Source organism: Notamacropus eugenii, chromosome 2 (assembly GCF_028372415.1).
Source record: "Notamacropus eugenii isolate mMacEug1 chromosome 2, mMacEug1.pri_v2, whole genome shotgun sequence".
NCBI classification, from domain to species: Eukaryota; Metazoa; Chordata; class Mammalia; order Diprotodontia; family Macropodidae; genus Notamacropus; species Notamacropus eugenii.
In genome coordinates this window covers 61,093,161-61,120,932 of record NC_092873.1, presented here as the reverse complement: position 1 = coordinate 61,120,932, position 27,772 = coordinate 61,093,161, and the positions used below count along the sequence as shown (strand labels likewise).

The window sequence follows — 27,772 nt, the reverse complement described above, 5'->3', positions numbered from 1 at the left end:
TCCTTCTTTCCTTCTCCCTCCTGCGGACGGGCGGGCGGCTGCTGCTGCTGCTGCGGAGGCTGCCCGAGGTTGGGGGGAGCCGAGCTCTGTCTGTCTGACCAGAGAGTCTCGTCCCAGTCATGGCTGTGCCGCGGACGCCCCTGGGTCGACCTCTGGTCGGCTTCGTTTGTTGGGTCCTGGGTAAGTGTGAGCCATAGCCCCGCCGCTGCTGCAGGGATCTCAGAGCTCTGAGAGGGGCTTTCTGCTGGGGGTGAGGGTGGGGTGGAAAGCGGGGAGGCGAAAAGTGCTGGGCACTGAATCTGGAACCCGAGGTTCGAGTTCTGCTCTCCCACTGCCTAAATGTGTGACCCTAGTCAAGTCACTGCACCATCGGAGTCGCCGTTTACTAATCTGTCTAGTGTCTATGTGTGAGAGTGGGAACAGATGAGAATTCTCGCTTTTACCCTTCGGGGTTGGGGGAAAAGGTGAGGAAAGAGCCTTGGAAACCAGGAGGGTTTCCCGTTTCCAAACTGGAGTTTGCCCTCCCTCTCACCCTCCTCCAGCAGTCTGGGCAGCCCTGAAGTGAGCTGAACGGAGCGGGCAAATGTTGGGCTATATCTGCCTGGACCCCCTCCCTCCCCTTCATTCCCTCCCTCTCCTTCATTCCCTCCTTTCTTTCCTCCTTCCTCTCCTCACCCTCTTGTGATTCCACCTGAGTCTAATTCTCCTGCCTGGGGATGGGGGTGGGGAAGACCTTCCTCTGGCTCCTTTCAGGGATTCACCGCGCCCCCCCCCCCCAATAATTCTGGTGCCAAGATTGCCAGCTCCCGGGCTTGGGTGGATCTTGGAGTCAAAAGCCCTGGCTAAACAAACACCCTCCAGCTTGAGGTCAGCTTCTGAAGGGGGTGGGGGGGAAGCCATTTCTTAAGCTGGAGAACAGAAACCCCTTACACCCATCTTACAAAGGGCTTAATCCAGGTCTGGCTGGAACAGCTGCAGCCAGATGTGACATGTAAAGCCCTCCCCAGTCTGGCTCCAGTCTACCTTTCCTGGCACGTTTCTTCTTACCCTCTTCACGCACTCTATACATTCGGGCCAACTGACCTACTTAGAGCTCCCAGGGAAGCTTAATCTCCCACCCTGGGGTCCACAGACCTCCAAAGGCTCTAGAGAGAGATTTCTGGAGGTCCATGAACTTGGATTGGGGAGGAGATGAGCGAATGGCATCTTTCTGTTCATTTATTTCTCGCTGAAATTAATCATTTTGTTTCATTGTGATGTTTAAAAACTCACCCGGATTCTGAACCAGCCCTAAAATACCCCCGGACCTGCCAAAGAGGTCCGGACATGGCCCGGAAGAAAAATGCTTTTGGTTGACTCTACACGATTGTAACAGGGGCTCTATTTTTCTTGTTTTTCTGGGGTGGGAGAGGTGGTGAGAGGAAAAGAAGCCAAATCTATGATGGGGGGGAAATTAATGAAAAAAACAAAGGGGTCCAGGACACATACACAAACACACACACACGCAAAAACTGGGTGATATGCCCCTTCCCTAACTGATCTACTTCTCCATTCTCAAATAATCAAAGAACCACATATTGGACTAATGCTCTTACCTGGTGTCTCCCCCTCCCTCCACAGCACACCCTTCTCCCACACCCATGTCCAGTAAACTCCATGAGGGCAGGGAATGTTTCTTTCGTGTGTTTGCTTTTGCAATGCCTAACTGGCATTCTTTTGGGCAGGACCTCATTTCAACACACAATCCTTAAGCCTTTTTTGTGGGATAGGGCCCCCCAAAAAGAAATAACACATGATTTATGGGGAGGGGGAGAAGAATGGGATTATCAGTGCTTCTCTCTAAGACACAGATGGGAAGGATGGAGAGCGATGTGCCAGGTGGGATAGAACAGGACCAAGTTGGACAGGGGTATTCCCAGGGTCAGCCTCGCTCCTTTCCAACGGACTGGCAGATGCGCGTGTGTTGGTGTGCGGACCCTAAGTCCAACGCGCAGTTGTTGGGTGAGTAGGTAGCTATAGGGTTTTCCGAGCTTCTGTTCGGCTGTCGGGAGGGGTCCTCCTGGAGCCGCTGGGCAGGGCGGGGTCCAAGCTGCCCTTAAAGGGTTGGTAGACCTTGATTACAGGGCTCCTGGATCCAGGGGGCACCTTTTAGGTGGGTGGGCAGTAGTTGGGGTTGCTATTGGGCTGTGCAGCTGTCTGTAGAGGGCCCCCTGGAGCAGCTGGGCGTGGCAAAGACCAAGCCGGCCTTCGCTGGTTGGCGATCCGTGATTCAGGGATGCTGAATCGATGGCGCACCCGGGTAGCCACCACCGTGGATCTGAATGCTACCCTGGCCACTGCTGCCACTTTTGTGAAGGCATTATGAGTGGAGCCCTCTCTACCACAACCCAGAGAGAAGGCTAGACAGGACGTCGAGGAGGGATTGCCAGGGTCCTCCGGGGCACTTCTCTGAGACTCAGTTCCCCCATCCATCCAATTGCGGTAGACTCACCTGACTCCAAGGAAGATGATCTCAGGCATCCTTTTGTAAATGGAGTTAAGCTATGTTAAATCCTCCACGTGGCAGCTCCTCTCTGACTTGAGCATTCCAGGCCTGTCTGCTCTTCCATCTGTGGGATGCAGGATTGGCCGCCCCATCCATCTGTGTTTGAACAAGAAGGTCCCCTTGGGTCCTGCCTCAAGCCCAGAAAATGGGGCGGGCCTGGCTATATTGAGAATGTGAAAACTGGAGGGGAGAGAGTGGGAACATAGTCAGCAGAGGTCCATTCCATGATGGGAATTTGCTATGTAAATGAAACATAGCCTTTCCAACCTCACACGCACCCCAAAAGAAAATATAATGAAAATAAATTGCCCTCCCCAAAAAAGTTATTTAAGATAAAATGTCCTTTGTCTACCAGGGTGGGGAACCTGAGCCCTCAAGGCCGTATATGACCTTCTAGGTCCTTGGGTGTGGCCTTTTGTCTGAGTTCAAGTTTTATAGAATAAATTCTTTTATTAGGGGGATTTGTTTTGTGAAGTTTGGATTCAAGTCAAAGGGCTGCACTTGAGGACCTAGGAGGGCCACATGTGGCCTCGCAGCAGGTTCCTCAGTCCTGGTTTAAACAAACATCACTTCTCTTTCTCCCCACTCCCACCCCTTCCTTAGGGTCCTTTAATCCTCCTCTTTCATCTTTACCATTTAGCACCCATGTCCTTCCTGGGAAGTAAGGTAGAATAAAGAGAGGCTGGAACAGCAAGTGTAAATGTGTGATCCTGAAGTGCCATATGCTATCTTTGAGCCTCAGTTTCCTCATCTGTAAAATAGGAGTTTGATTCATTTCAGCGTTATTTTAAAATGTGAGCTCCATGAGAGCAGAGATGGATTTGGGTTTTTAGTCAGTTCTCTAACACCAGAAATTGAGGTGGATTCTGACTGGTCTACATTGGCCCAGAGAATTTTCACTTCAGACACTTCAGACACAGCTTTGCACACACACAAATAGCAGCTTACATTTTAACAGGACTGAAGGTTTACAAAGTTCTTTACATAAATCATCTTATTAGATTAGGGAGGCAGGTGCTACTACGGTATCTCATGGGGTACAGCTAGATGGTGCTGCAATGGATAAAGCACCAAGCCTGGAGTCAGCATGACTCATCTTCTGAGTTCAAATCTGGCTTCAGTTACTAACTGTGTGACCCTTGACAAGTCACTTCACCGTGTTTGCCTCAGTTTCATCATCTATAAAATAAGCTGAAGAAGGAAATGGAAAACCACTCCACTATCTTTACCCCAAAAAACCCCAAATGGGGTCACAGAGAGTTGGGCATGACTGAAAACAACCGAACAACAACACAAACATTGCTTTATTTGATTTTGGTCTGAACATACAATTTCATTTGCTATATTGGACTCCCATTGTGGAAATTCCCTTCACTGATACAGATCCACCTCATATCTATACAATAATTAATTATCATTGAGAGGAATCTAGGGCACCAAGGTTTTAAGTGTCTTGCCCAGGTTCACACAGTTCGTAGATGTCTGAGGCATAGCTTGAACCTAGGAAGTCTTCCTACCTCCAAAGCTAGCTCTATCTGTTTAAATGCTGCCTCTCACAAATATTCATATTCCCAATTTACAAATGAGGAAACTGAGGCTGGAGAGAGATGACAGGACTTGTCATCCAAAAACTTTTTTTTTAAATGATTGATGATAGGTCTGGAAGGGTTAGAATTCACTCAATGCAAACCACTCACTTTAAATGAATATTTATTGATGACTTTTTTTTCTTCATTTTCCCAACATCTTCTGCTCCCATCTCTCTCCCTTGGAGCAGAATAAAAAAGAAAGTACCAGGAGAGGGAAGATAGAAGTTCAGTTTTAGTTTAGTTTAGTTTTAACCAGCATCATCCAATAGTGCGTGTGGTTCTACATTCACAGGTGGAAGGGGACTTAGAAGTCATCTAGTCTGACCTCCTTATTTTACAGAAGGGGAAACTGAGCCTTGGAGAGGGTCAGTGACTTGCCCAAGGTCTCACAGCTAGTAAGTGAGGCACGGTTTGAAGCAAGGTCTTGCAGAACTCCAGTCCAGTATTCTATCCACAAAGCCTTTTACAAGGCTTCATACTATCCATAGATTCTCTTACCCAATCCCCACATCCATGCCCTCCCTCCCCTGCACCTCTGCAAAGACGAGAGGGAAGTGTCATCTCAGACCTTCTTCAGGACCAAGCTTGTCTAATGTTTATTTTACAAAGAAGGAAACTGAGGCCCAAAAAAGGTGAAGGTCACACAAGAAGTAAACAACAGGGGTGGCTCCCAATTACTGAGGCAAAATTACCATGTGAGGCTTTGCTTCTAAGCCGAGGTGGTCTACACACACACACACACACACACACACACACACACACACACACACACACACACACACACACACACAAACAAAATGTCTCTTTTCCTCCAGCTTATAAAGAAGGTATTGGTCTTGCTTTCAGGAGAAATTTGACTCAGAATTGAGCCTGGAGCTCTTCCTTTCCTCTGGCTGAGGGGGCCTCTATCTTCATTTGACCTTAACTCTTGGTGTTCTATAACTGCTGGCGAATCTCCTTGAGGATGGATGGGGCAGCAGTATCTGGGAACAGAAACCTTGCCTGCCACGGATGCTCTCCATCCCAAACCTCTGTAAAATTCATTTCCTGGAAATTGATTAAAACAGCAAAGCTGATGTTTGGACTGAGTCCTCATTCCAGCAGCTCGTTTGCAAAGAAAGGCTCTGGCTCTGGGTCAGGATGATGCTACTTGCTCAAAGTGAGGGGGCTGGCTGTCTCCTAGGGATGGCTCAGCCGCCTGACAGCTTAGCTTTGATTAGCAGCAGCCAGGGTGGGGGAGGTTCAGAGGGAGAAGGAGACAGGATTCCAAAGGAGAGAGGTGCCCATGCACACCCTGAGAGTTGATACTCCAGGAAAGATGCTAACTATGAATCGTGGCTTTCATGGGAGCCATGCAAAAATTAGCATCTCCCAGTGATCTAAAGGCATACGTGTTTTCTCCAGAATATTTCACCTATGGATTTCTTTTTCCTCCATCCCAAATCAGGCTATTGTCTCTTGTTTTCATAAAACTGTCACTTGCTGACTTAATTGCTGTTCTGTTTACCATCTCTGAGCCTTTTTCAGAGGTTCCTGGAATACCTGCCCTCCTTACCTCTATCTCCCCTGTGCCTTCTTTTCTCCAGGGTAAGCATCCCTACTTCCTATGGCCTGGATCCAGGGGAATCCATGAATTCCCAGCTCCCTTTTTTGGTGTTCTCTCCCTGAATTAGAATCCAAGCTTCCATTTGTTTCCCTGCTCTCAGCATGATGCCTGGCACAGAGTAAACTCTCAACAAACATTCTATTTATGAAATCAAGACCTTTTATCCTCCTCTAGACATTCTCCAGCTCATTCATGTCCTTGCTAAAATTTGCTTCCAACTGCACTAGCTGGGCCAGTTCCACCCCCCTAAAGATCACCTGAGAAGAGACCAAGATTGGTGAACCTTGAGTTACCCAGCATGGGAGGGGGCTAGGAGAGAGTCAGAAAGTGAGAAATAGGAGAAAATGAAAAAAAAAAAGATGGTAATTAGGAAAGCTCTCAGTAAAGACTTCGAGTATAAGCAGATAGACAGACAGGGAAGATATCCAAACCAGACCTTCAGAAAGTCCCTGACTTCTTGGAACTTTCTCTCTGGTATAAAGTGGATTATAATAGATGTACTAGTGACAGAGTTAGGAGAAGAAAATGGGATAATATGCATAAAGGTCTTTAGAAACATAAGGCACCATAGAAATCTAATCAGTTATTAAATTCTGACTGCCTTTGACCATTGGGATCTCATCAAAGATTCAAAGGAGGCAGTCTTGCACATGAGAAGCAATTGTCTACACTCACTTGGCCTCTTTTTCTGACCCTTTTTATCTCACACTGACAGACCTTAATGCTAACCTGACCTTAAATTTAGACTCTGACCCCAGTCGGTGGAAACACCTGGTCTGGATCATTCTTCAACCCCCAAATTCTGACTCAGTGTCTACTGGCAAAGACTTCCTTGGATGTGGGCTTTTCCCATTCGATCTAGAGTTTGTCCTTGTACCTTCTAAGAATCACATCCTCATCTGAGGTGGTCCAAGCATCCTCCATCCTGCCAGCACCCTGCAACCAACTGCTCCATTTGACTTTGTCATTTGGGAGCCCCCCGTTGACCATTTGTAGCATTACTCCTCCCGTGTGGTCCACATACTAAAAGTCATTTCCCAAGACCAAACAACCAGACTTTTCCACAGAATCTCAGAATGAAATGGGACTTCAGCCCTCACAGCAGAACACTTCTGGCTCCCATACAAGCATGCACAGCTACGAGTCTTGAGCTCTGCTGGGAGTCCTCACTGCTCAAGCCCACTCCTTCCCGTTGTGGCACAGTCCATGCTGAGACAATTCCAATTGTCAAGAAACATTTCCTTTCATCTGGTCTAAACTAGGTTCACTGTAGCTTCCCTCTAGAACCAAACAAAACAAGTCTAAGTCTGTTGAATGTGGGATGGTGGAAACAGCCCTGACTTTGGATCAGATCTGAAGGTCTGGGTTCAAATCCCATTTCTGACATATGTCTGTCATATCTGAATGACCTCAGGCAAATCAATTTATGTCTCATGAGCCTTAGTTTCCCAATCTTTAAAATGGGGGGGGGGTGTTGACTTGATGGCCTCTGAGGTCCCTTTGAGTTCTAAATCTATAATCCTAAGTGGTCAGCATTTCATTCCCCAGAAGTACTGCACAAAGAGTGTTAGTCCTCAGTTCAATTTCCACTTCCATCATTTCTTAGCTGTGAGATTACGGGCAAGTCCTCAAACTCTCTGAGCTTCAGTTCCTTCCTATAAAATGGGGGTGATGATCAGTTGTACTTTCTAGGGTTTTTGAGGATGAAATGAGACAATGACCATAAAGTGCTCCGTAACCTGAGAGCCCTGTGTCAATGTCAACCCATTCTCCCGCCATGTTTATTCCTTTGGATTGCTGCTTATTGCTTTGCTCAGTTAAAATGCCTTTGGGACTTGGGGGTGGAAATGGGATGGGCAGTGGGCACTGAGGTATTGCCATGTTTCTGCCACCAAACAGAAACAACTTAAGAGGATGGGTTGGGCATTTCCTAGAGTAAGTGGACCTTTCTACAAATCTTCCATCAAGATGAATGTTTCTCCTACCCCTTTGCCCACTTGAAACTGGCATTTGCATCCCCATCTTCTCACCATACCTCTGGCAGGTGAGCAGAGGAGGTAGACACTTGTCCTGTAGATGAACCTCACTGCTGGTTGATATGGAAGATGGAGCAGGGAGGAAGGAGGAGACAGGGCTGGGCTGGGCTGAGCCAAAGCCTATCATAGAGTAGAGAGTCCAATTCTACAAACAGTTATGGGACCTAAAGGGATCTCAGAGCTCATCTGGTAACTTGCCCAGCATCACACAAATTAAAAAGTGGAGAGCTGAGAATTGAACCCAGAGCCTTTGATTTCAAATCCCACACTCTTTTTAATTTAATCTAATTTTCCTTAACAGTATTTTATTTTTTTCCCCAATTACATGTAAAGATAGTTTAACATTCTTTTTTGTAATATTTTGACTTCCAAATTTTTCTCCCTCTCTCTCCTCCCCTCCTCCCCAAGATGGCAAGTAATCTGATGTAGTTTATACATGTACAATCATGTTAAACATATTTCCACATTAGTTATGTTGTGAAACAAGAATCAGAACAAAAGGGAAAAACCATGAGAAAGAAAAAACAAAAAACAGAGTGAAATAATCTGCTTCAATCTGCATTCAGACTCCATATCTCTTTCTGTGAATGTGGTTAGCATTTTCCATCACGAGTCTTTTGGAATTGTCTTGGCAAATCCAACACTCTTTCCAGTGTCCCAAACTGCTTCTCATCTCCATCATTTTATGGGCGAAGAGCCAGGACCCACAAGGGGAAGGAATTTGCCCAAAGCCACAGGAAGTAAATATCAGAGGCAGAATTCAAACTTGGGTCTTCCGTTAGGAAGATTCAGGTCTGGTGTCCACGCTGCCTTGGGTCATTTCTAGATGATTTTTTAACCTCATGTCTCAATCCTTAAACCAATTAATAACATTATTAATGATATAAACACCTGTGTGATGTTATAATTCCTCAGCTCTCTCCCTGGATCATACTCCTTTAGCCAGTTGATAATAAGATTAATAAAAGAAATGTTTACACAGTAGTAGACTCTCACTGTTGGCCGGTTCTGGAATCTTGTATGGCAATGGCTCTGGAGACTGTCACTGACCAGGACTGGAAGCTGTTCTGGGCCTCAGTGGGCCTCTTTTGTCTGTCACATTCATTCATTGGAACAGCCCTACCAAGGAAGCCTTGTAGTGAAAAATGGATGAGGACCAAGGAAGCAACTAATGGCTGTGGCTCCCAACTGGCCTCCCAGCCTGTGCCCAAGGCTGGAATGCTCCCCGCCCCCCATCTCTGACTTGAGGGATTCCTGGTTTCCGTCAGATCCCACTTTGCTTCATCTGGTGCCCCCACTCTGTTCCCTCCCAATGACCTTGAGTCTGCTTTGTCTTTATCTATTTGTGATTTATCCCCCTCAAACATAAGCTCCTTGAGGGAAGGGACTCTGGGAGTCTGCCTGGTGCAGAGCCAGTCCTCAGTACTGACTAAATGAATGAGCTGAACCCTACCATTCCATAAGTCTATGGTTCTTTGGTATCAGTATTCTCAATGACTCGGGAACTAGATTTTGAAGACCTGGGTTCAAATCCCAATTACTACCGTTATAACCTTGGCCAAGTTATTTCTCATTGGATGGCCTCATTTTTTTCATTTTATAAATGGAGAAACTATAGGTTAGGTACTCAAGACACAGTAGTCAACAAATATAGCAATCCACTGTTTGATAAATCCAAGGACCCCAGCTTCTGGGATAAGAACTCACTGTTCGACAAAAATTTCTGGGAAAACTGGATAACAATGTGGTGGAAACTAGGCATAGACCAATGCCTGACACCAATACACAAGAATAAAGTCCAAATGGGTACATGATCTAGGTATAAAGATTGACACTATAAACAAATTAGTGGAGCAATGAATAGTGTATTTATCAGATTTATGGAGAAGGGAAGAATTTTTGACTAAATAAGAGATAGAAAACATTTTGAAGTACAAAATGGATAATTCTGATTACATTAAATTGAAAAGTTTTTGCACAACCAACCCCAATGCAACCAAGATTAGGAGGGAAGCAGAAAACTAGGAAAGAATTTTTGCAACTAGTATCTGTGATAAAGGCCTCATTTCTAAAATATATAGAGAACTGAGTCATATATACAAGAATACAAGTCATTCCCCAAATGATAAATGGTTAAAGGATATTAACAGACAGTTTTCAGAGGAAGAAATTAAAGCTATCTATAGTCATATGAAAAAATGCTCTAAATCATTATTGATTAGAGAGATGCAAATCAAAACAACTTTGAGATACTACATCACACCTATCAGATTGGCTAACATGACAAAACAGGAAGATGACAAATGTTGGAAAAAATGTGGGAGAATTGGAACACATTCATTGTTGGTGGAGCTGTGGGCTGAACCAACCATTCTGGAGAGCAATTTGGAACTATGTCCAAAAGGGCTACAAAAGTGTGCATACTCTTTGACCCCGCAATATCATTTGTAGGACTGTATTCCCAAGAGATCATAAAAATGGGAAAGGGTCTTATATGCACAAAAATATTTATAGCAGTTCCCTTTGTGGTGGCCAAAAACTGGAAATCAAGGGGATGCCCATCAACTGGGGAATGGTTGAATAAATTGTGGTATATGAATGTAATGGAATACTATTGTGCTATAAGAAATGATGAACAGGAAGACTTCAGAGAGGACTGGAAAGACTTATATGAACTGATGCTGAGTGAAAAAAACCAGGAGAACTTTGTGCACAGCAACAACCACAGTGTGCGAGGAATTTTTCTGGTAACCTTAGTACTTCATTGCAATGCAAGGACTTAAATAATTCCCAATGGTCTCTTAAGGCAAAATGCTTTCCATATCTAGAGAAAGAACTATGAAATTCAATTGCAGAATGAAGCAGATCATTTTCTTTTGTATTATGTTTTGGTTTGTTTTTTTTATTTCTCCCATTCATTTTAATTCTTTTATGCAACATGACTAAGGTGAAAATGTATTTAATAGGAATGTAAGTGTAGAACCTATATAAAATTGTATGCCATCTCAGGGAGGGAGTAGGGAGGTAGGGGGAAAGGAGGAAGTGAGGGGCAGAAATCTAAGATATATGGAAGTGACTGTAGAACACTGAAAACAAATAAAATAATAATAATTTTTTAAAAATAAATGAGGAAACTGAGGCAGAGAGTAGTTCTAGGGTGACTCAGCCATTTGGTGGCAGAACTGGGACATCAGTCAGGGCAAAAAGCCCGAAACAGACTTAGGTCTCGAGATCCTGTTTCTGAACCCCTTCTAGGTCTGGGCATCACCCCAGGCGCTGCTGGGGTCTGGTCAAGGCTAGATCTCTCCAGCGTTCTCATTTCCAGCCAAGCTTATTGGGCACAAAATCAGCCCTTACCACCTTCTTCCCCACCCCACCCCCAAGGGCCAAATGATTAATGACAGTATTATTAAACCCCTCACGTCCTAGTAGATGAAAGTTACTTCAGAAAGTTGGAGAGCATGTTTGGTTCTCTCGGGAATTATAACAAGACAGGGAGATTTGCTCTGTGAACAGCAACTAAGTGAACTGAATATTTCATGCCTCCAAGGATGGGCAGTTTGGTAACTAAAAAAGCAGCTTCTCCTTGCCTTTTTGAGGGGAGAAAGGAGGCAGTAGCATTAAGTGACTAGCCTAGGGTCACTCAATTTGTAAGTGTCCAAGGCCAGATCTGAACTCAGATCCTCCTAACTCTGGTCTACCTGACTTTTAAGATTTTTTTTTTAACAAGAGCCCTGGACCAGAAGGAAGATAAGGATCCTTCAGTTTGCAGATGAAGAAACTGAGTCCCAAAGATATTCAATGACGTCCAAGGACATTAGAACAACAATTTAGAGCTGGAGGGGACCTCTTTTTAGAGGTGGGGCAACCGAGACCCAGAAAACAGAAATGACTTCCTGGGCCCACACAGGTGGTGGGTGGCCAACGCATTTAGAAAGAAGGAAAAGGGAGAGGCAGCGATCAAGGTTAATTGCTCATGCTTGGACACACACACACACACACACACACACACACACACACACACGCTGCCCTGGCCACGCAGTGTTCCCTCACGTCTGTGTCTTCTTGGGATGTGAGATGGGGGTACAGAGAGGGATTATGTTGACAAAGGAATTGTGATAACAGTGTAACAACAAGTGAGGCATGAGTCATCTTGATATAATAAAGCTTTGTGCTGCAGGAAAGTACTTTTTTCCTGCGATGTTTTCACTTCCCTATTTCCTTTATTATCGCCATGCTTTCAAATCCTGGTGGGGGGAGGGCGAGGGGAGAGGAGAGGTGTGGACCCTAATGGAGCTGCTGTTTGTAGCCTCAGAAAGCTGAAGGTAGTGGCATAAACTGACCAGAAACCCAGCCTGGGTATTACTTGGTTTCTTTCCTCACTCCCCACCCCCATCCTTTTGGGGTCACTCATGAACTCTGTGGCTCTTTCCTCCTTCGATGCCTCCCATGCTGTGTCATGGAGGTAGAGGTGACCTGCTACCTTGGAAATGGAGGGAGGGTTCCAGCTGGTCAAGGCTCTGGTTTGGCCACAGGGCTTGGGGGTAGGACCAGCCTGACCTCGTCAGAAGAGGGCGGTCCTGGGGAGGGAGCTTTGTGACTATAGAAATGATCAGCTGAGATTATGAGGTGGGGTAGAGAATCAGCTTGGTGACACTGGGGAGTCTAGTGAGATCTGAGTTTGAATTCTACCTCTGACAATTCCTAACTCTATGACCTTGGACAAGATGTTTCACTGACCTTCAGTTTCCTCATCTACAAAGTGGGATAGTACTAGCCACTGTAACCCCCTCCCAGGGTAATTATGGGGCTTAAATGAGATAATATTTTTCTGGAAGGAAAAGAGGACCCTCCCTCCACCAATGAAAGATTCCCAAAGCCCTGGGAAGAATTCCTTCCTTCCTCGGATTTCTAATCTCGGGAACTCTGTGATATAGGGAAGATCCTTCTGTTCTATGGATCTCAGTCTCCTTCCTTCTTAAACCTTCCCACTTCAAACTCCCCAAGGAAACTTCTAGTCCAAAAAAATGGCCCCTGCTAGTGAGAAGGGGGTAAAGAATGAGGTCATAAGGACATAGGACCTTAGACTTGGAGGCAGAAGGAAGAAAACAAGCATTTATTCAGTGTCTACCCTGGGCCAACCACTTCACAAATATCATTTGATCCTCACAATAATCCTGGGAGGTAGATACTGTTATTAGCATCCCCATTTTATAGATGAGGAAACTGAGGCAAACAGGTTTAAGTGACTTACCCAGGGTCAAACAACTAGTAAATGTCTGAGGCTGGATTTGAACTCTGGTCTTCCTGACTCCAGATGCAGGGCTCTATCCCCTACCCCACCTCACTCCCTCTTACAGGTCAAATAGTCCAACATTCTCATTTTACAGATGAGGAAACTGAGGCCCAGAGGGGTTAAACACCTCCCCTGGGATTACACAGCTTGGATTTCCAACCTAGCTCCACTCACTCCAAACCTGATGATCTTTCTCGAATGTCACACTGCCTCTTTCTCTGTGGTCCCTCCTCCCTTCCCCTTCTGGCATCCAGCACTGCTCATCTTGGGCTGGTTGATGCCAAAAAAAAGGGCACATTCAGTTCCATATCCAGGTCTTTGGGCTGGGACTGGAGGATGAGCGATCACCCTTCATGATGCTGTGGTTTTGAGGCTCATTGATTGCCTTAGGAGTTATTGAGAAGGAAGGGATTCCTCTGTCTTGGTCATGGAGATCAGGGCTTCAACACCTGAACAAAGGAAGCGCTTGAGCAGGACATGCAACTAGTAGGTCCTCTGCACCATCTAAATCCCCAGGATGGCAGGGGGCACAGTAAGGGGGAGCACTCCTCTCTACCTCTGGTGAAGCCTTGCTCAGCCTTAGTCACAGATCCTGCGGGACTTGGGGATGATCCGAAAGATCCCTGGATTTGGAAGCAGAGGACCTGTTAGGTGGCAGAGCAGAGATTTGAACCACTACCCCCACCACCATCCCACTCTGGGCCCAGAACAGCATATATATACCTTGTCAGAAAATGGCCCTGTATTGGAGAGTTTTACCTAACTCTCTTCTTTTATAAGAAGATATTACTTATTACTGTAATTGTTAGAATTTGTCTCTTGGCATTTTTAGGTGTTTCCCTTTTTAATCTACTAATGGAAAACTCTGGCAGCAGAAAGGAATTTCTCAGCCCATTTAAGGCTGGTCATCTGCCCAGCTTTGACCTTGCCCATAGAAGCATGTTAATTGGAAATGAGGAATGAAAGAGAAGAATTTGGGGCAGAACTTCTGACAGTTTGCCCTTTTGGAAGCAGCTGGGAGTTGGAAAGTCACTCACTAGTATGTAGGATGGGATGAGTCCTCTTCGGGTTTTGTCCCCAAGCTGGAGCTGGAGCTGGTCCGAGTCTTAGGCCAATTCATTGGCAGCTAACTGAGGACTGCAGATGGCCAAAGGTTTGGTCAGAGACATCGACTGGAGTACAATGGGATGGAGGGCACTGGGCTTGCAGTCTTGGGTGGGATGGGAAAAAGTTATAAAGGAAGCAGAGAAGAGGAAAAAATGCTGCTTGGATCTGCATATCATCATCTCCCTCACCCCTGCCCACATCCTTCACCCATAGTGTTGTGTCCCAGGCTGCCCCAAAGGAAAGCCTCTGGATATGGATCCTCAATGTTTCTCTCATCCTAGGCTTTAAGAACCATTCTCCAAATCTTACCAGTGGGTCTCAGTGCATTTTTCACACTATCACTTCTTATGGTCCAGATGTATCAAAGGCTAGAACAGTATAGACTTAGGGAAAAGAACCTTGGAGCCCGGGAGCGTAGATTCAGCCATGGCCTGGCCACCTAGAACTGTGTGATCTGGGGCAAAAAGTACTGCTCTTCTCTGGGTTTCTCTTCAACAAAATGGGATTAAAGTCAATATTAAAATTGTGATTAAGCTGATTAAATTCAATGTTTAGTAAATACTGAGAGCCAGTCAATAAATTAAGTTTCTTATATGTGGGCACTGTGCTAAGCTCCAGGGATACAAAAAGAGGCAAAAGACAGTCCCTGCTCTGCCCTGGAGGGGCTTACCACCTAATGGGAGAGACAACACACGTGTGCAGCAAAGAGGTACAAACGATCTACCACAGCATATATGGGAAATACCTAACAGAGCCCTGGAATCAGGAGGCACTGGAGAAGGCTTCCCCAAGAAGCAAAGATTTTTCCTGACTTAAAGGAAGCCGGGAGGCAACAATGAGGAAGAGCATTCCAGACATGGGGGATGGCAAGAGAAAACACCCAGAGCTGAGATGGAGTGTCCTGTTCATGGACCACCCTGCAAGCCAATGTCCCTGGATCTCCCAGCATCAGGGAGCAGGGTGGGAGGCAGGCTATGAAGGGAGCGTTGTATTTGATCTTAGAATATGAATATCTGCCGTCTGATGTCAGTTGTGAGGATCAGATGAGATGATTGTATTATTATTTGTAGGGAAATAGTAGATACAGGACTCAGGAAGTCCTAGGTTCCAGGTCTGTCTCTGACACCCACTTAACTGCATCACCCAAGACAAGTCACTAAACCTCCCATTGCCTCTGGTTCTTCTCTAAGACTAAGTTATGGAAGAGCTGTACCAGTGAAGGGAGTTTCCACACCAAGAGTTTCTTACACAGATGAAATCTCAGATCTGGACAATTATATTTATTGAGTACTTGAAGAGGTTACATTAACCGGTATTTTCTCCTTTGAGCCTTGTGGGATTTGTAGTACACGTATTATATTTTTTTAACTTTAATTTATTTGTTTTCAGTTTTCAACAATCACTTCCATAAATCTTAAATTTTCTCCCTCTCCCTCCCCAAGATAGCATGCAGTCTTACATGGGTTTATACATACATTTTTTATTAAACACATTTTCACATTAGTCATGTTGTGGAAGAAGTATTATTACCCTCATTGAAGGTAAAGTGAGTTTCCCAGGGTCATACAGCCAGTTAACATTCTTTTCCCTAGCTAGACCTCCCCATGGAGAGAGTGTGGAAAGCTGCTATGGGGAGACCAGCTGTGAGAGGTTGCAAGTAGAGGGTCCCTAGGCAGCTAAATACACACACACGCACACACACACATACCCTAAAAAACGTCACATCATTCTTATTGAAGGGCCTGAGGGAAGTAGAGCGGACAAGTCCAGCTTCATTAGCTTGGTCTGTGTCACCTATCTGGAGACTGGTCCCATTAATAGTCAATGTCCCAGACCTTGGCATTTTGCTCTCTCTGGTTAAGATGCTGCTGTTCCCGGTTTGCTTTTACTCTAGGGAATTTAGGGGGAGTCCTTATTTCCCCTCACTGGAGTTTTTCAAGCAAAGCTCAGATGACCCTCATCTGGCTTCTCCGAGAGGGGATTCTTGCTCAAGGATAGGTCAGACTCAGCAGCCCCTGAGATCTGTGGCGTTGCAAGGCTCCAGAAAGGAGGCGTTATGAAGGACTGATTCCCGGGGGCCCTTCCTGACAGCGCAGGTTGATGTCAGGAAACCTTTTTAACAATTAGACGTGGGCCACAGTGGAAAAGGTTGCCTTGAGAGATGTTATAGGTCATTGTGCTAGAAGGGACCTGAGAGGTCAAATTGGCCAACCTCCTCATTTTATAAATGAGAAAACTGAGGCACAGGGTGGTATGACATACCCTAGGTCACAGAGGTAGTAAGTGGCAGAATCAGGGCTCTGAATTCAGGAGCTCTGACGGCAAATCCAGCCTGGTTTCCATTCCCTGGAGGTTTTTATGCAGAAGCTTGCCCTGCCCTCACTCTGATAGGCTGCAGTACAGAGGGGATCCTTGCTCTGGTGTGGGTTGGGGCCAGCTGACTCCAACATTCCTTCTGACTCTTTCCATGAAATCACTTGGAGTTGGGTATGCTGGCCTCTAGAACACTGGGACTCCCCAGGTTCACATTCTTGAAAATCGCCTTGGGGAGAGGCTGCCGGGCATCTCACTCCCCTGTTCTTTAGAGAATGGGTGTATCTGAGAGAGCAGCCTGGGAGAAGGAAGGAGACCCAGCTCTGGGGTTTGTTGTAGGATGGTAAATATTGCATCTGCTTAGAGCAGGCCTCTGGCAAAGTCAAGGTAAATTCAGACCAGAGTCAGGTGCCAGTCTTTGGAAGATCTGGCACAATCCACAGATCACCTGGGAAGGATTCCTTTTTAATCTAGTGATGAATGCCTCTAATCAATGAGGCATTTATTAAAGAACTGCAATGTTCCAGGCACTATGCTGGGTGCTAGGGATGCCGAGACAAAATAACACCAGTCCCTGCCCTCAGGGAATTTATATCCTAAAAGGAGACAACATGTAAGTTATTAGGTGTACGTAAGATACTTCTAGCGTTGTTCAGTGGTTTCAGTCTTGTCTGACTCTGTGAACCTATTTGGGGTTTTCTCGGCAAAGATGCTGGCTAGAGTGGTTTACCATTTCCTTCTTCAGCTCATCTGACAGTTGAGGAAACTGAACCAAACAGGGTTAATGAATTGCCCAAGGTCAAACAGATGGTGTCTGAGGCTGGATTTTAACTCAGGTCCTCCTGACTGCAGGACTGGTGCTCTATGCTCTGTGTCCCTAACTGCTCACGGGCAGAGTAGATGGATGGTCATCTGAGAGGGGCAGAAAATAGGATTTGAGACTGGGAGAGGAGACCAGAAAATGTGTCCTGTAGAAGGTGACATTCAAGTTGAGTCTCAGAGGAAAACAAGGATTCTTAGAGTCAGAGATGAGGAGGGAGAGCTTTCCAGGCATGGGGAGAATGGGGGTGGGGAATGTCCTGTACAAAAACTACAAGCAATCTCATGTGGTTGGAGTCCAAAGGGCAGGAAGAGCAGTGATGAGCATGAGCTTAGAAGGGTCCTCATCTGATGAGTATGACATAATCAGACCTGAGCTTTAGGGATGCCTCAGTTTATTTGTTTATTTATCTGTAAAATGGGTGTGGGGGGGCTGTCAATCAACCAGTGACCAGTCATGACTTCAAAGTACCAACGAGGTAGCATGCTGCCTATATCTTGACAGAGGTGATGCACTTGGGGTGCAGGATGAGACATTTATTTTTAGACAAGACCAATGTGGTCATTTGGTTTGCTTGACTGGCGTATTTGTTACAAAGATTTTTTTTCTTCTTTCTTCTTCTTTTTTTTTGAGGGGAAGGAGATGATAAACAGAGAAAAACAAGTGCTTGTTAAGCAAAAAAAGAAATTACACAGAATGAGATGGAGAGGCTCTTTCCAGTCTCAGTTTACACTCCTGTGTCTTGTCTGTAACACAGGCTTGCTTACTAGAAACACTCCTGAGCCCTGATGCTCAGCACCATTGTTGGACCTCTCAGCACAGTTAGCCTGAGTACTGAGCTGCAACAAGAGCTGAAATCTCCCGCTGTGAAAATCCACTTGCAGAGATAGCTCTAGGGGCTGGACCAGCTGTCAGCCGGAATCTTCAATCATTAGACCCAGACATTGTGCATATTAAAGCAGGGCAGTCCACTTCAGCTGAACAGCTTCAGCACCTCCTTGTAGCTCAGGAAAAAGGGAAGGAGGGAGAGAGGGAAAGAAGGAGATGGGACAAACCCTTGCTTCCGCAAAAGTTAAGAGGGAGAGTTTTAGGAAGAGGCAGACCCTGGGATGGTGTCTGGGAGGTGGCTGTTGCTTCTCCAAGTTGAGGTCAAGCATCTTAAGAGATCATTGCTGAAAGGAGTTCTAAGCCTTTTAATTCCCCACTCCACACCCCCCCTTCTCTCCTCTCCTTCCTCACCCATTCCCCAAACCCCTTTAATTTAACTGTAGTAACAGTCCCTGCCGGGGTGCAGAGTGTGTTCAGGGAGGACCAGTACTTTGTTATGATGGCTGCCGAGCCCTCTTCAGAGCTCTTTCCACCTTTGGTGTCCACTTGTTCCACCTAACTCTCACTTGTGGCTGCAAGAAGCTGCAGCACGCACAGTGGCCATACCCCAGTAAACCATTTCAGCAGACAGGCCAAACTAGGTTGAGGGTAACCAAGGGGTCTCAAACCCATTGGTGAGTTAGGCGGTATCTATCCCAAGCATGTGAAGACTTCCTCTGGTAGAACTGGTGAATGAAAACAATTTATTCCAACACCCATGAAGGCAGATGAAGCAGGCTATGTGGAGTGCTTAGAGCTTGGTTAGACACCCAAGATGCCAAGGTCATCCACTGCATCCTGAGCCATCGCCAGCCATCTTGACTCTGTCCTGCCACTGGATTATGGTGACTCTGGAGGAGAGAATGAAGCTGACAACTTCGTGCAACTCTGCCTCACTTAAATCTAATTTAAGCACAAATCAAAAGATATAACCCATACCATTTCACTATTATGCCTCAAAGTCCTATGGCAATAGGCAAGTGATGAAGCAGCAGGTGCGGATACACTGGGAATTGTAGTCACAACCCTGCACACAGGCAGCTCAGGCCAAAGAGTCGTTTCTCACTGGAAGCAGCAGTGGGACTTGGCAGCCCCCTGGGTGTTTGAGCAGCCTTTTAAGAATCACACTGCTCACCTCCTGGTGTGAAGAAGGGGCTAGAAAAGGTGCTCTGAACATTGTCTGCTTACCCCACCCTGGCCTGATTACTGCGTCAGGCAGGAAATCCCACTATGTAGTCGAAACACAAAAAAATATACAAAATGCACAAAAACATCTGCAAAGATGATTCCATTCACCGTCAGCACATGCACCATGTGTAATAGACAACACAAAATCCAGTAGACCTGAAAGAAGAACTACTCTTGTTGCAAGAGAACTCAACAGGTATTGCATCCAAATACAATTGCAGCCCTGAGTGAAACAAGGTTGGCAAATGAAGGCCAGTTTACTGAAGTTAGAGCTAGATATACATTTTTCTGGAGTGTATACAGTGAAGGGGAGTGCTGTGAAGGTGGTGTGGGTTTTGAAATCAAAATTATTCTAGTCAGCAAGCTGGTATGCCTGCCAAAAGGAGTGAATGACAGGTTCATGACAATGCAATTGCCACTTGCAGGAAAACACCATGCCACCATCATCAGTGCCTATGTTCCCAACATGATAAACCCTGAGGAGGTCAAAGAAAAATTTTATGAAGACCTAGAGACCTTTATCATCAATGTGCCAAAAGAGGACAAGCTTATAATTCTAGGTGACTTTAATGCTAGAGTAGGCTCAGACTACCAGACTTGGCAGGGAGTCCTAGGGAGGAATAGAGTTGGAAATAGCAACAGCAATGGTCATTTACTGCTGAAAACTTGTGAATCACATGACCTTCTCATCACCAACACTGTTTTCCATTTACCTAAATGCAATAAAACTTCATGGATCCACACTCACAGCAAACATTGGCATCTAATAGAATATGTGATTGTAAGGAGAAGAGACAGACAAGATGTGAGAGTGACAAAGGCAATGTGTGGTGCCTAGTGCTGGACTGATCCTAGACTTATCCTTTCAAAGCTAAATATTCGCATTCATTAAAAGTGCCGACCCCAAGGCAAAATGACTACCAGAAGAATTAATGTCAACAAATCAGAGCTCTTCTCTGAGCATTAAAAGTTTGTTGCTAACTTGGAGGGAAAGTTGAGCCAACACAGTTGGCAACAATAGAGCAGAAAAGGAGTGGGCGGCTTTCAGAGATTTGGTGTAGAGCACTGCATCTGCTCACCTGGGTCAGAACACTCGCAAACACCAAGACTGGTTTGATGAAAATGATGGGGAAATTCAGAAGCTGCTAAATGAAAAACAAGAACTCCACAGGATTAACCAGCAGGATAGTTCATCCACCTCTAATAAGGCAGCATTTAATTCCTTTAAAAGCAAAGTACAAGTAAAGCTTAGAGAGATGCAGCATTCCTGGCTCAACTTGATGAAATTCAGTTTTATGCTGATAGTAACAATCCAAAGCAATCCAAAGCACTTTTATAATTCCCTGAAAGCTATTTATGGACCAAAAACCTATGGTGCATCACAGCTACTCAGTGCTAATGGAGCCACATTAATTAGTGATGATCCTAGAGGGATGAGCTGTTCTCAACAGACCATCATTAATCAATGCTGATGCCATTGACCGTTTACCTCAGATTGAAGTCAGTCCCTCTTTAGCTGAACTTCCAGCTGAAGAAGAAGTTTTGAGGGCCATTAGGCTCCTTTCATGTGGTAAAGCACCTAGTGTTGATTCTCTTCCAGCTGAGATTTACAAGATAGGGGGACCATTGCTCATACAAAAACAGACTGAAATTTTCCTAGTTATATAGCAAGAGGAGGTTATCCCCCAGGAGTTCAAGGATGCCTCCATTGTCCATCTCTATAAAGATAAAGGGAATACATTGTCCTGTGACAATCACAGGGGGGTCTCTCTCTTAGTTATTGCTGGCAAAATTCTTGCTAGAGTCCTCCTTAATAGGCTGATCCTCCACCTGGAAGATGGTCACATACCTGAAAGTCAGTGTGGCTTCAGAAAGGGCCGAAGAACATCAATATGGTGTTTGCTGCCCAACAGCATTTCCAGGAGAAATGCCAGGAGCAGAACAGAGGTCTGTACACAACGTTTGTAGATCTGGCCAAGGCCTTTGACATTCTTAGTCATGAGGGCTTATGGGAAATTATGTCAAAATTTGGTTGCCTGGAGAAGTTGATCAATTCAAAGTTCATGTCACTTTCATGATGGCATGATTGCCCAGGTTCTGAATAATGGACAAAGCTCTCATGCCTTCTCAGTCACCAATGGAGTGAAACAGGATAGTGTGCTTGCTTCCATGCTTTTTAGCATGATGTTTTCAGGAATGTTATCAAATGCTTTCAGTGACGATGAACATGGCATCAAGGTCAACTAACATACTGATGGTAAGTCCTTCAATTTGAAAAGGCTACAAGCCAAGACCAAAGTGGAGGGAATGTTGGTGCATGATTTTCTGTTTGCAGATGATTGTGCACTCAATTCAGCCTCTGAAACTGAGATGCAACAAAGTATGGATCAGTTCTCTGCTACCTGTGCTAATTTTGGCCTAATAATTAGCACGAAGAAAGGTGCTCCATCAGCCACCAGTACACCATCCATATATGGAACCATCAATTACAACAAATGGAGAAGTTTTGAATGCTGTGGATAAGTTCACTTACCTTGGTAGCATACTTTCCAGGGATGTACACATTGACAATGAGGTTGATGCACGCATTTCCAGAGCTAGCTCAATGTTTGGGAGGCTCTGAAGAAAAGTTTGGGAGAGAAAAGGTATTAGACTGACTACCAAACTGAAGATCTACAGAGCTGTTGTGCTGACCTCATTGTTGTGTGCTTATGAAACATGAACAGTCTACCAGCACCATGCCAGGAAATTGAATTGCTTCCATTTGAACTGTCTTAGGAAGATTCTGAGGATCACCTGACATGATAAGCTACCAGACACTGAAATCCTTGCTCAAGCTGAACTGCCAAGTATTCAAACTATGCTTCAGAAAGCACAACTCTGATGAGTTGGCCATGTTGTTGGAATGCAAAATGTACACTTGCCAAAAAGACCATTTTATGGAGAACTTGCGTGGGGCAGACGATCACATGGTGGCCAGAAGCAATATAAGGACACTCTCAAGGTCACTCTCAAGGACTGTGCAATATGGGAGACACTGGCACAGGAATCACTCAGCATGGCATGCCCACATCAGAAAGGGTGCTGTGCTCTGTGAGCAAATCAGAATTGAGACAACTCAAAGGAAATATAGGATGTGCAAATTTAGGATATCCACCCCAAATATTCACACAGACTATCTGTGCCCAATCTGTGGTAGAGAATTCTGAGCTCATGTTGGTCTGATCAGCCATAGTTGGACACACTGAAATTTCACTTTATCATGGTGATATCATTTGGGTCCTCTTCGAGAATGAAGGACAATAACCACCAACCAACCAACCAAGTAACAGGCCCTGCTAAATTTTCTTTAGCAATGATGCAGTTTCTTCTTGGGAGAAAAACTGATAGATACTGTTTTGGGGATGAGGGGAAAGGTTTTTTTTGGAGGAGGGGTCATGTGACAGGGCTCTGGGGATAAATCTGGGGAAACTTAGCAACCCCAGGAAATATGGGGATATAGCTCATAATAACTAATCAATCAATCTATAAGTATTAAGTACCCGCTATGTGGTAGACACAGTCGAAGGAGCTGGGGATACAGAGATAAAAATAGAATAATAGCTGTCCTCAAGGAGCAGGAAAAACCAAGTCTGTATATTGATTAGAAGGAGGATTTGATTTGGAAGTTGGGCTGCAGAGGGAACTATATGAGAAAAGAGGATTTTAACGCCCCCAAATACCATAGTTGTGAGCTGTTTTGGCCACATGTTTCCTATGGGTGCCTGTGTGTGTGACTCAGTACAGTTGTCCTCCCCATGGACGCTGTATGTAATCATGGCGGAATGCATCCAAGATCTGTAGTCACTGTTCTTACTAAGCATGTTGAATTGGGCTTTTTAATTCCTTTTTAATCCTTCACTGGTGGTCTTCAAGTAAAGTCTGGAAGACTACTTGTTAGGGGATTCTGGTCCAGGTATATGTTGGACTACCTAGCCTCTGAGATCCCTCCTAATTCCAGGATTCTATGATATGGAAACTCAATTCATTTATGTCTTTGGCCTCCAGTTTCTTCCCCTCTAAGAGGATGGAGTTAGACTAGATGGGTCCTTTCTGTCTCTAATGTCCTAAGAAATATACCCCTTCCCCACTGATAAGTTCTTTCCAGTGGCTTCCAGAGAGACAGAGAATTTTAGAATTTGACGGGAAGTCAGTGGCCATCTAGTTCAGCCTGAAAAAGAATCCCACCTACAAAAATTCAGGCAGGTAATCATCCAGCCTTTGTTCTCCAGCAAAGAGGAGCCCATCACCTCTCCTGGCAGCCCAGGGGACAGCTCCCATCCTTACAGAGCTTCTCTGGACATCAGTCCTAAACATGCTTCTTCATACCTTCCCCCATTAGTCCTGGCTCTGCCCCTAGGACTGGATAGAACAAGGCTAATCCCCCTTCACTGCCATTCATATTCTTAAGGACAGTCATCATGTGTACACACACACACATGCACACACACACACATCAACCCAGTCTTCTTTGGGCCAAACACTCCTAGTTCCTTCAACCAGATCATAAGTGACATGGACCCAAGGTCCTTCACCATCATGGTTACTCTCCCCTGGACCATCTGATCAATCCATGTGGTTCCAAAACTGGGTTGCTCAGAACTAAGCATGGTCCTTGAGATGGGGTCTGAATAGTGGGAATGTCAGCTCCTCATTCCTGGAAACTGGGGATTGTAAGAACTCTGTTGGCTTCTAAGCCAAAATTCCCTTCCCAGAATTCTAACTTTACGCTTCCTTCCAATGGGTGCAATTTTCATTGCCTTTTCAACAAGAATTCTACTTTCTATTATGAGCTTGACAATTACCAACCAACACAAACATTTCAATATACAGCGGAAAACAAAGGATTGCGTGTGATAATTAGGGAGCGTCTCTTCTAAGGAAGTCCTCTTTCTTTTTCCCATCATCCACAGCTGCCACCCACTCTTGTCCCTGTTCCTCTGGCACTTGAGGGAAGCAGGTTAATTCTGGGAAAGAATTCTTGACTGAGAATATTTGGAGTGGAATGTGTTACCATGGGAATTCAAAGAAGCGCATTCATAGAAATCTTGGTTTGTTTTTTTTGTTTTGTTTTGAATGATGGTTTGTACAGTCTTGATTAGAGGAAATTGATCTCTTCAGCCTAGAAGCTGATTCATGGGGTCAGGGTTAGTCATTTTCTTTCAGATTGGATTCAGTAACTTTTTATCCTTTATTTCTTATGCCAGCAGAGTAAGATCCCATACATCATCTCACTTAAGCCTGTGGAGGTAGGACCAAGAATCATAGAATTATAAATTCAAATCTGGAAGCAATTTAGGGGCCAGTTGGTCCAACTTCCTCATTTTACAAATAGGGTCCACCTAGGTGGTCAACATCACAGGTGGGATTTGAACTCAGGTCCTTTGATTGCCACATCAGTACCACACTGCCTTAATCATTCCTATTGTAGAGAAATGGAAACTGAGGCTCAGTGTACTTAAGGGTACTTAAGTGTACTCTAGGTCCACATAGCTGGCACACTAGTCTACTTAGGGACAGAGGGACAGTGGTTAGAGTGCTGAGCCTTGAGTCAGGAAAACTTGAATTCAAATCCAGCCTTAGATACTTACTAGCTATAAGACCTTGGATAAGTCAATCCACCTTTGTCTTCCTCTCTGTCCTTATCCTTAAAATGGGGATGATAATAGCACCTACCTCCCAGGGTTATTGTGAGGATCAAAGGAGATAATATTTGTAAAAAAAAAAAAAAAAAAAGTAATAATTGTAAAGTGCTTACTTAGCACAGTACTTGGCACACAAGTGTTATATAAATGTTAGCTCCTATTATTATAATGTCTTTTTTTTCCTAATGTAATTAGAGTAACAAAGGGTCTAAGGTGCAGGGCTTAGACTCAGGAAGACCTGAATACAAATTCCCAGTACCAGGGAAGAAGTCAGCACTTCTCACCTGGACTTTTGCAGTACATCCTAACTGTTCTCCACACCTCCAGTCTCTCCCCTTCCCCATCTCTTCTCTCCCACAGCTGCCCAATTGATCTTCCTGAATCACGGGGCTGACGCTGTCATTCCCCTGCTCAGGAAACCTCAGTGGCTCCCTCCTGCCTCTAGGAGAAATGTAGACTCCTGTACATGGCACTGAGAAGCCCCCTCTATCTGCCTCCAGCCTGTATTCTTGGACCATTACATGTGCTCTGCACTCCAGCCAAACCTGGTGCCTCTACACAGACACTGACAGCTTCATTCCTGGAATGCACATCCCTCTTTTCACTAAGATTCTTGGAATCCCTGGTGCCTTTCAGAGAACAAATCAAGCATTGCCAACGTGACAACTTTCATTCCTCTCCTGTCCTTGAAATATTAATGCTCTTATGGAGGCTAGGGGTGCAGTGAATGGAGGGTTGCACTTGGGATCAGGAAGATCCAAGTTCAAATCCAGCCTCAGATACCATGTGACCCTGGGCAAATCAATTCAAACCTCGATCTCCCCAACTATCAAATAGGAATAATAATAGTACCTAACTCCCAGTGTTGTTGCAAGGATCAAGTGAGATAATATATATAAAGTGCTTAGCACAGTGCCTAGTAGGTGCTTAACAAGTGCTCTTTCCCTTCCTCCTCTTAGCCTCAGTTTCCTTATCTGTAAAATGTGATCAATAGCAATTACAGTTGTTAGAAGAAACAAAAGAGAGTACGTAGTAAAGCACTTTGCCAGTTTTATTCCCCTCCCCACCTCAAAGTTACTTTGTCTTACATTGTATCTACCTTGTTACGACTTCTTGATCTTGTATTTATTTACCGATATATATGTTGCTTCCTTCCAGTGGAATGCAAGTTTTGTGAGGGCAGGCGCTTTTTTTATCTTGTCTCCTACACTTAACTCACATAGTAGGTTTTTAGTCAATGCTTGTTGAATTGGAAGCTCTTTTACCTCTCAGCTTCAGTTTCCTCTTCTGTAACAGGGAGACAATCTTTGTATTACCCATTTCACTTAGACATCCCTGGTTCTCCCTTGACAGCCCTGAAGTGGGCAGTGCGAGAATTGTGCCCATTTTACAGAAGAACAAACTGAAGGTCATGGCCTCAGTGAGAATCGTGTGGAAGTGACTTGTTCAGTCACTCAGCTAGAGAATATCCTGAGGCAGGATTTGAATACAGGTCTAGCTATTAACACCTCAGTCATGCTCCTGTGCTGCTTTCATTTGGTCAATAGGTCCCAGGGACCATACCCAGGGATGGCTCAGATCCCTGAGCCTGGCAGGTTCCTATGAATGTCAGATCTCCTCTGCTATGTGGGATGGCCAGTCCATTGACTGCCTAGCACTGCTGAAGCTCAGAGTCGGCAAAGTAAAACGTGCCACTTCTGCCCTTGGCAATCGTGGAGTGACTGCTCCAGGCCTCCATTTCCTCGTCTGTAAAATGAAGGGGTTGTCCTGGATGATCTCTGAGGTCCCTTGTAGTTCCAGGTCTCTGAGGCTGTAGTCCCTTGTCCCCGGCAGACAGTGACTTTGGTGAAGGTCGCCAGCCATTTTGAAGTTCTGCAGTTTCGTGAATTTCATCATTCTTTTAATTTCATTTACTTTTGAGCATCAGCTTGGGAAGAGAGGGGCCAGACCTGAAGGGGAAGGCTCCTGTGGATATGGGAGCCAGCCTGGGGAGCTGGGTTTGTTTAACTCAGTATGGTAACATAAACAAACTTTCTTGCCGGAAGGTGCGGGGTGGGATGCCTGGTGCTCTTGCACCTGGGTCCTCTCAAGGCAAGCCTTAGCAGTGACTAAATTCCCAGCTTGCTGCTAGAACGGAACCCAGTTGGCTCCCAGACAACCGTGTGAAAAGCCTTCTGCAATCTATAGGTAGTGCACAGGGTGTGAGGGAAGCTATAAATGTCGTCTCACTGGAGGCAGCTGTTGGGCCAGTCAGTTTTGTTTTTTCCTCTTAAGCTTTTCAAGTGGTGCTGACTCTGAGATAGGCCTGAACACATCGTTCCGTGCTGAGGAAATGGAGAAATGAAGAGGGTGGGTGCCTCTGTCTCTGCATTTAAATTGCAGTTCTCTTCCTTAGCTCTATGACCTTGGGCTACGTACTTGACCTTGGGATCGTGGGCTCCTGCTGGGACCTTGGGTCAGTCCTTGAATTTTTCTGGGCCTTGGTTTCCTCATCTTTGAAATGAGGAGATCGGCCCCTTCCCCACCTTGAGCTGTGATCCTTTTTGATTCCATAACCTCTAGGTCACTTCCAGCTTTATATGTGTGAGACCATTAGGAATCCCCCTCCCTCTCCCAAGAAGATGGCAGAGAGGGGAACCCCCAGGCTGAGAAATGTCTCTTAGTCCCTCTATACCCCCAGAGGGAACACTCCTAGGGGAAGGTCAGACTTCTTGTTGGTGA

The 27,772-nt window shown here is 45.3% G+C and overlaps 1 protein-coding gene across 2 annotated transcripts in view; it reads left to right on the top strand.

The window, feature by feature from the left end:
• RAMP1 (receptor activity modifying protein 1) overlaps nt 1–27,772 on the top strand; it is a 97,794-nt gene continuing 70,022 nt past the window's right edge. Inside the window, exon 1 of one of the 2 annotated variants that reach the window (XM_072640594.1) lies at nt 1–180. In XM_072640594.1, the coding sequence (XP_072496695.1) occupies nt 120–180 (61 nt within the window). In that variant the 5' untranslated portion in view covers nt 1–119. The remainder of the gene's footprint in view (nt 181–27,772) is intronic. The other variant, XM_072640595.1, reaches the window with a different exon arrangement.